Below are 9,299 nucleotides of genomic sequence, written 5' to 3'. Positions count from 1 at the left end.
TACATTCAGAAGCATATTTCCATAAAGCCTTATGGGGTGCACCTTCACAGTGGATTCTCCTGATACCTCCAAACCAAGACTGGATGCCTTCCTGGAAGACACGCTTTAGATGAGCACAAGTGATGTGTTAGTCAAACACAAGTCATTGGGCTCAATAGGGGGATAAAAGGGTGAAATTCTGCAGCCTGTGCTATACAGGAGGTCAGACTAGATCTGTGATTCTCACACATTTTTGATCGCAACCCCTTCTTTGTGTCTGTAGTAGTTTAGATCCCCCTTTCACCACACACATACGTATACTGATATATGTGTTTTTCATTTTTTTGCTGCTATTGCACAATTGAGCCAACAATTCAGTGGAATAAGAGCAAAAGCAAAACTGTGACTGTGGTCCCTGCTTACAATGAAATGTGCACACCTCGCCGTAGCAAATGGACCCACGTACAGATGGTAAAGACTTTGTATAACTCTATGCAAGAGTAACACCAACAGACCCTGGTTGTCAGAGGGTGGGATTGAACCTGGGACCTCTTAGTGCATGAGCATCTACTGCATGAGCTAAAAGTCAACAGGTTCTTAGCTAAGGCTGTAGAATAGACTCATTTTATCTCTCTCTATAAGTGGTCTCAGTGTCACTAGATGGGATAGAACACCACACCCAGGAGGTGTGTGAGTTACACAAACTTAACAGAAAACTGTAAAAATACACAACGCCACCTGGAGTCAAACACACAGCACCGTCTGAGGACTGGATCTGTCTAGAGAAATCAGCTTAGCTAGTTATTCATTGCTGGGGATAAAATGTGCACAGGGAAGCTTTTTCCCTAAAGCTCTCATGCCCCCCCGGATACATTCTGCAACCCCCCACGGGGGCCCGCCTACCAGTTTGAGAACCTCTGGACTAGATGATCTAATAGCTCCTTCTGGCCTTAAATCTATGACTCTAAGAATCATTGCCATGAGTCAATTGTTATCTTGGATGCAACTTGAACAAGTTGTTACTCTGAATGAAGACAGGCCCTCAACCAGGATATGCACTGGTCATGAAGAATTAGGATTGTCAGAGTAAAACTGGGATATATGGTTTCTTTGCCCTCTAAACGAGTCATTTCCTGTCCCCCCTGCCACCGCACCCCATGGCTGGCAGTACTCCCCCTCCTTAGGCCAGGAGGCCTGTGCTCCCTAGACTTCATTGGTGCTCACCCTTACCTGGGCCACTAGACTGCGTAGCCTTGCAGGCCAAAGTCTACACATTGCTTTGCAGCCCCGTGCTTACTGGGCCCCGGGCTCATAGACTGCTTAGCCTCTCTGCCCCGATTGCAAGAGGAAGCCTACTCATTGGTTATTGCCCCACTCTAGCTGAGGGCCTGGGACTCAAGGACTACTAAATCTCTCTGTCCTGCTTCCAGATCAGACCCTGCCAATTGTTGGTTGCTGTACTGTTCTGCCCGGCCGTAGGACCGGAACACTAAGTGTAGCTAATTCCCTGCTTTCTGCTCCCCTGTGCAGGTATATGACAGCAAGGAGATGTGGTCTCCCTCAGAGACTGACAAGGAGGGACGGACACGCAGCCTACAGCTCCTTTCTTGTGAAGCAGCCTTTTCTCAAAGCCTCCCGGTGTAAAACTGGGCCCAGTCACCGTAGTGATCAGCCATGTGCGTGTTACAAGGCAAAGGTGTGGAGCTGACCTTTGCCTTCTGACTGCTTTCTCCCAACCAGACTCTCCAAGGGCTGGTCTTCACTACCCGCCCGCATTGGCGGTAGAAAATCGATCTCTCGGGGATCTATTTATTGCGTCTCATCGGGACGCGATAATCGATCCCAGAATCAATGCACGTACTCCACCAGCCCAGGTAGGAGTAAGCGCCGTCAACAGGGGAGCCGCGGCGGTCGATTTGCCGCCGTCCTCACAGTGGGGTAAGTCGGATCAGATATGTCGAATTCAGCTACGCTATTCCCATAGCTGAATTTGCGTATCTGAAATCGATCCCCCCCCATAGTGTAGACGTAGCCTAAGATGAGGCTCCTGTGTCTGTTCTGCCATTGTTTGGCAGTTAGACCCATTCAGCCTCAATGGCTGGCAAACACCGGTCCGGTGACTGTGCTGAAACACTCAGGGACTCTGTGACACTCAATCTCTCCCCTCAGAAATCCACTCCCTACCCCTCACTGTCTCCGCCGAGCACCCCCATCTCTGCCACGGACACCAAGGGGCTGGAGTCACAGGGCTTCCCTCAAGCCAGCTCTCACAGGAAGCTTTGATAAGAGGCCTTTTATAGACATATGTCAGAAGTGTTGCACTTTGGAACCCTGACGTAGTCCTGATCTTAGGGTCTCAGAGTATATGAGCACCTTGAATGTATTTATTCTCCCGTCACCGCTGTGAGGCAGGGCAGGGCTATTACCCACCTGTGCAGAGGCTCAGAGACACCCAATGCCTTGCCTATGGTCACACACAACAAAAGAATCAAACCCATCTGTCTTGAGTCGCAGAGCCGTGCCCACACCACAGGACCAGCCTTCCAGCCATCTGAGCGGTGACAGGCCCGGCTGGATTCTCTGCTATGCCAGCCGAGCTCCCCCGTGCGCTGCAGAGAGCGGGGATGGCAAGGAGCCAGTTACAGAGGTTTGATTCTCTGGCCAGTTCTCCCCCTGCCTGAGCGGAGTTTAGAGCAGCCTGGGGGCTGGGCTGATCTCCGCCCATTGGTAACGGCTTCCAAGAGCACAGCACATTCTGGCCAAGTCCCTGCAGACGGGTGCCACCAGAGAGTGCCCCCTTGGGGCCTGAGGTAGCCCTGCCCTTCCCTCTAAGGTCCTTGCAATGACTTACTCTCAGCCTGGGATACTTAAAACAAGAGCCCCCTTTCTGGGGTCACATTCATTCAGTCTTCTCCAAAACACAGGCTCTCTTTCCCTCTAGCCCCATCCTCCTCCTTTACTCAGGACATTCCCCCTCCCCACAGCTCTGCTTGCTGGGGTCAGTGTTGGTTCAGTCTTGCTACACCCTCGGCTCCTCTTTTTCCTCCTCAAGCCCCGCCTCCTGCCCCATCTCTTCCCCTGAGGCCCCATCCCTGCCCCATCTCTTCCCACTAGGCCCTGTCCCCTGCTCCTCCACTTCCCCTGATGCTCCACCCCCAGCCAGATCAGAGCCGGTCTGTAGTAAGAGCTAACCCAGGTTCCCAGGCTGCTGTGGGGAGCCCCAGACTCTCCTCCTTCCCTGAGTTGTACATCCTGGGGGGTGAGGACACAGGCTGGGGGCTGCTCTTGAGCCCCCAGCCTCCTGTCCAGAGCAGGTGGAAGGTCTGGGGCTCTTCGCAGTGGTTCTGGCTCCTTGAGCTCTTACCATGGCCCGGCTCTGGCTTCTGGCCTGGAGACGGGCCGGAGCCTCATGGAAAGAGAAGGAGCAGGGGCGGGGTTTTGGGGGAAGATATGGGGCAGAGGGAGGTGCCTTGGAGGAAGAAGATTGGTAGGAGTTAGAGCCTCAAGGTGGAAGAAGAGGGGCAGGGGCAGGGTCACAGAGGGGATGGTGCTCCTGCATGTCTCCTACTTTTGCCTTTTGAAAAGATGGTCACCAACAGTGAATGAGCTGGGCTGGGATAGTAGGTAGCTGTGCCTTTGTGGGGGAGCTGAAGCCTGTTTCTACCCCTTTGCAAGCAGCTGGGGCAGGACAAATAAAGGGGACAGAGAGGGAACCTGGGCCTGGCCATCAATGGGGGAGGGGCTGCCTGAATGGCTTCTCCATGGACTCCTGTGTTAATCACGTCTCTGACACGACTCAGTCAGAAACACCTGGCTGATGGAGTGGGGGAAGGGTGGGTGTCCGTGTCCCTGGAATAGCCCCTGTCCACAGCTGCTGCAGCCCCGATGGATCACGCAGCACCCATAGCGCTCAGGGAGGGCCTGGACTGGGACTGCAAAACACCTCTGCAGCTTTTTTTCATGGCCCAAGGATGTTTAACCAGAGACGGGACAGTGACAGGCCAGGTGTAATGGGAAACAACATCCACATCCCTTCTCTTTATTGACTGTATCAACCGGAATTCTGTGGTCAGAACAGGCACTGATACAGCTCTTTATGGGCCAACATCCCACCGGTCCCCTGGCTATGGACAAAAACAGTCACTCTGTAAATGCTGTGGCCTGCCTTGTTCTCCTTCCCACATTGCCCTGTCCTCCCTCCCCAGCCCCTCTCCCATCACTCCAGGCCTTAGAAGCCATCTGAACCTCTCTCTACTGAGTGGAGGTCAGAAGCTCATGTCTCGGATGTAAAGGTCCAAGATGGAATAGCTGGCCTGTGTTTTTCATCTCCCACATAACCACGCTGGAGCCGGGTGATGAACTGACCCTTCACTTGATGAATGCCCTGATTATCCTTGCACGAAGATGTTTGGTTTTCATGCAGTACACGATTGGGTTCATCAGGGGTGGGACCAGCAGGGCTATGTAGCTCAGAAGAATCTGAAGCAAGTGAGAAGAGCTATTCCCAAATCTGTGTATCACAGGAAGGCCGATCTCTGGTGCGTAGAAGAGCAGGACGGCGCAGAGGTGGGAGACACAGGTGTTCAGGGCCCTGAAGCATTGCACGTGTGATGTGATGCTCAGCACTGTTTTGAGGATCATCACATAAGAGAGAAAGATGAGCACCGAGTCCAACCCCACTGTGAAGAATGTAAGAAACAAGCCATAGAGGTAGTTGAATCTGATGTCCGAACAAGCCATCTTCATGACGTCCTGGTGAAGGCAGTAGGAATGGGAGAGGATATTGGCTCGACAGTATCGGAATTGTTTCAGGAGAAACGGGAGTGGGAGTATTACTGCAACCCCTCTTAGCACAAACACCAGTCCCATCTTGGCTATTCTTGGCAGTGTTAAGATGGAGGCATATCTCAGTGGGTCACGGATCGCGATGAAGCGGTCAAAGGCCATCAACAGGAGCACGGAGGATTCAATTTTTGTAAGCGAGTGGATGAAGAACAGCTGGGCAAAACAGGCATCAAGGCTGATCTCCCTAGAGTTAAACAAGAATATACCCAGTGTCGTTGGCATGGTGGCTATCGATAAGGCAAGGTCTGTGATGGCCAACATGGAAAGGAAAATGTACATGGGCTCATGGAGATTTGGATCTGTTTTTATAATGAACAGAATTACTGAATTTCCTAATATCGAAATAACATACATTAAACAGAAGGGGATAGAGATCCAGAGATGGACGTCTTCCAGCCCAGGTATCCCGGTGAGAAGGAACACTGCAGAGTTGAATTTGGTGTCATTGACAGCTGACATAATGTACTGGGCAGGTCTGAGAAGTTCTGAACTTTCCTTCCTGAAAGGAGAAAGAACAGGAGACTAGATGATATTTAGCTAGACATCTTTCTGTTCTCAGTGCAAGTCTAGAGACTTCCAGGAGCTCAAGGAAGATCAGCAAAAATATAGTCTTGAATTTACACCATTGATAGGAAGATAGGCATTGCCAGAGTGGATCAGACCTGTAGTTCATCTAACCCAGTATCCAGTGGTCAGTTCCAGATGCTTCAGAGGAAGGTGGAAGAAGCCCTTCAATGGATAGCTATAAGATATCCTGTTTCCAGGGGAAGTTTCCCCCTGACACCCACTACTTAGACATATTTTGTGGTGTAAATCAGGAAGAGTTTAGAGCAATTCCAAGTCTTTATTTAAAACAATCCTCACTACTGTAATTGGATTTTCTGGTTACCCATGTAAACATCCAGTCCCTCTTTGAATCCTGCTAACCTCTTGGCCCCATTGATATCTTGTGGCTTGGAGTTCCACAGGCTATTTGAACACTGTGTGATTTTACAATTGTGACTTTCCCACAGACACCCTTTCTGGCCCTCTGCTTCTGAGTGTGGCCCATTGTATCATGACGTGTTTTTACACATGGCAAGTGCATGGTGAAAACGGTCATTGTATTTATCTGTGCTGCATTGAAGCAATTTTCAATGTGTTTAATTACATCATTAAATGTATTATTTTTTATTTTCTCCACTCCTGAGAATTCAAATTTTTCCACTGCCTCTTTGCAGTATATGGGAGAAACTCTTAGGGCCAGGTGCTTAATTCAAGAACATCAGTTTTAACTGCGTCACTCCGGATTTATATGTGTAAATTCAATATGTGTGCTGAACCCAAGCATCCCTCCAAGGGAAGCTGAAATGCTTTCCCTGGCCAGTGTTCACTGAATCCAGAGAGTTCGATCATTCTTCATCCTCACAGGATCTTCATCATCTCCTCATGCAAGGGTCTGTAGATATCTGGGAAGTTACAAGCTAACACAGACAGTTACTTCAGCTGGGCGAGGAAGGGGTTGGCATCACAAATGGGTTCATAGTGGAAACATTAGGATTGCCCTAATATCCAGTTGAGTGTGCAAGTTACTTTAGTTATGCTCATATAACGTGATAGGCGTTAATGTTATGCAACCACTGTTACACATCCGTTTCCTCCACCTCAGCTCTACTCTTTGCTGAAACACAGACCAGTGGTCTGGTCTCTCGTGACATTTTGGAAAGTCTTGCACAAGTATTGCAGAGTTATTGAGTGCACGACTCGGAATGTAAGTGTTAGAAACAGCTTCTGGTCAGTTACCAGGAGAGAGTATCATATAGCTATTCACTCATCAAAGAGTTAATAGCACAAACCCATTGCAAACATTATGTGGAGAACTTCTTAAATACTTTCTAAAGCAAAAGCCATTAAGCAGTAAAGTTACCACTGCTCCTGCTATAGAGATTCCAACAACTCTGCTGCTGGCTTTCAATGTGTCTGCACGTCATGAAAGTTTGGTTTGTAATATTTGTATCACAATGAAAAGTTTTGGAAAACATTTACACACATGTGAACCCATTCTTTCCCCTCTGATCTTCTTTCAGAGATGATTTCTCAGGTTAGAGTAGGACTTAAAATGTAGCGTCTGTCACCTGGATTTCTTCAGAACCTGAAAAGATCGCAGCGTCTCAGCGCTCATTTAGTCCCTTCTCAGAAAACAAAAGTTTATTAGCTCCTCTGTCCCTGGGTTAATAGCTGACTGGTTCTCCTCAGGTTCTGTTCTGTCAGGCTGTAGCCTCTATCCGGAGTGGTAACAGGCATTGGGATCAGTACAGAAAATATTCATTCTCTGAGCTCTCACTCTCCAGTATATAGTAACCCCAACACCTGTTATTCAGGCACGATGAGGGTTTGCAGGAAGTGGATTTCATAGTCAAATGCATGAGTATTCATGGAAATTGAACTTCATTTCACACATGAAAGTAGTCTATTGCGCTCTCTCTCTCTCTCTCTTTCTCTCTCTCTCTCTCTCTCTCCTGTATTCATAAGATCCCTAGGACCCGGGAATGGCTTTGGGACAGACAGACATGGAGCTGAGCTTCCATAACGAATGTGTATGTCAAGCCCAGTTCTTGGGATGTTTGCTGTATAACTATATTGGGTTAACTATTGGTATGTTTATGTTATGGCTGTATTGGGTGAAACCAGTACAGCTCTTCTTCGTTTAATAGCAGGCTGCTTGAAAACAAGCAGGAAGGGAAGCAAGAACTCAACAAAAGCCATCGCTCAGTAACCACCCAGGAAGGTCGAGAGACAACACCGGAGCTACAAGCTGGGAAGAGCCTATTTCCGGGCTCCAGGCACATTACACAGCTTGTTTTGCCAGTGCTGGGAGTCTGTCCTGAGATGGGGCAGCTGTTGCTGAGAAGCTCTTCAGACTGACAGGCACAGAGATTGCTGGGGAAGACTGAAGGGCCTGGGCTTGCCTGGGTCCCCATCAGAGCGGGAAGGTTTGGGGGTCAGAGACGTGTACAGACTGTTGTTTGAAAACCCTCTTATTCTCCCATGTTGCTTTCTTCCTCCTGTTCAGATTAAACAGTATTTTGGTTCAAGATGGCTGACAGGTCACTCGTCTCACCACTACTCACAGGCTCCCAAAGGGAAGAAACACAGGTGCCAAATGCACTCGAACTGCTCTGCAATCACAGTGGTCAAGCAGTGTGCTGTAGCCGAGGGCCCAGTCTGAGGGTGGAAAAATGGAGGGATTCAGCCTCATCACAGGGAAGGCTCCGGGGCCTGACATGTGGCACTCAGAGACCAGGGAGGGGGCAGAGATGCCAGTGGCCCTGTAACTGTGAGGGGTATCTACAGCGCAGAAAGGATGGAGCCTTCAGACAATAAGGAATAGAAATATGCCTCATCAGATCTGTTGCCACAGAGCAATCAGCTCTGAATTCCTGCCTTCACAATTAAGTCAGAGAACAAAATCTTTGATAATGCATTTGCTGATTAAATTTCCCGGACATATAAATCTGTGACAATTTGGGAACTAGTCATGTATATTCTGTGGGGTTTTCTCACCCTCAGCCGCTGGCAGGATCGGGCCCAGAGCACACGGCACCTCTAGAAATGGGAGCCCTTGAAAAATCCTGACTCGTGGCATCAGGGTTTTAACACTCTGAGCTTGCTTTGAATGTCAGATTTGTGTGTAGCTTGAATAGCTGACCCTGGACCATGTGCAGATGCAGGGGAAGGGTTCCTAAGCTACCTAGTGCTGCCTGCCCTCCAGCCCCATCACTGAGACACCCCGACAGCCCTCTGCCGCTGCGCAGAACATCTGCAAAAGAAACCAGCCTGCAGCTTTTATCCTTCACTTCATATTTTAAAGATAGTGAAACCTGCCAACGTACCCAATTCCTGTTAGAGGGGAGCCGCTGATAGAAGAAGTCTTCACCCTAAAGGACAAGGAGTCATCGGAGAGGTTGCACAGGCAGCAGGCAGTATCTGTTCAGACAGGGAGGCAACTATCTTTATGAAGCATGTCTGCACATTCCCTTGGGGGCCACTTGGCCATCAGGGAACCTCAGCTGCTTGGCTTCGTGTGCATCATCTTTAACCCCATCAGGGCCAATGGCAAACTGCAGGAGGCCAAATCACAGGGGATGTGGGGTGATGCTGCCCAACTGTATTGCAGCACCAGCCCTGCTGCAGGATCTATTCCTGGAATCTGGGCTTGTCATCACTATTCCTATGGCTCTGATTAGTCACATGGCTACCTCGGGGGCAGCCAAGTGGTAATGATGATGCTGTCACAGCTGTGATCTTTCTGAAATCATCATCATCATCATCATCATCATCATCATCATCATCATAATATAGGACCAGATTTGTCCCTGGCAGCCCCTTTTCCTGCATTACAAACCCAGGGTGCAGGCCAGGGAAGGGAGATTCTACCAAGCTCCCTACATGGAAATTTCTATCAGATCATTCCAGGATCCCTGGATCCCCAAAGT

The 9,299-nt window shown here is 49.3% G+C and overlaps 1 protein-coding gene across 1 annotated transcript; it reads right to left on the bottom strand.

Moving 5' to 3' along the window:
* Positions 1-4,347: 4,347 nt before the first annotated feature.
* On the bottom strand, positions 4,348-5,298 carry LOC117872125 (olfactory receptor 51G2-like). Its single transcript, XM_034760243.1, has one exon. It carries the CDS (start codon positions 5,281-5,283, stop codon positions 4,348-4,350), a length of 936 nt encoding a protein of 311 aa, XP_034616134.1. The 5' UTR covers positions 5,284-5,298.
* Positions 5,299-9,299: the final 4,001 nt, after the last annotated feature.

The sequence above is a fragment of the Trachemys scripta genome, chromosome 1 (assembly GCF_013100865.1).
Source record: "Trachemys scripta elegans isolate TJP31775 chromosome 1, CAS_Tse_1.0, whole genome shotgun sequence".
Lineage (NCBI taxonomy): Eukaryota > Metazoa > Chordata > Testudines > Emydidae > Trachemys > Trachemys scripta.
Note: the sequence above shows the minus strand (reverse complement) of the source record. Positions and strands in the feature narration are given on the sequence as shown.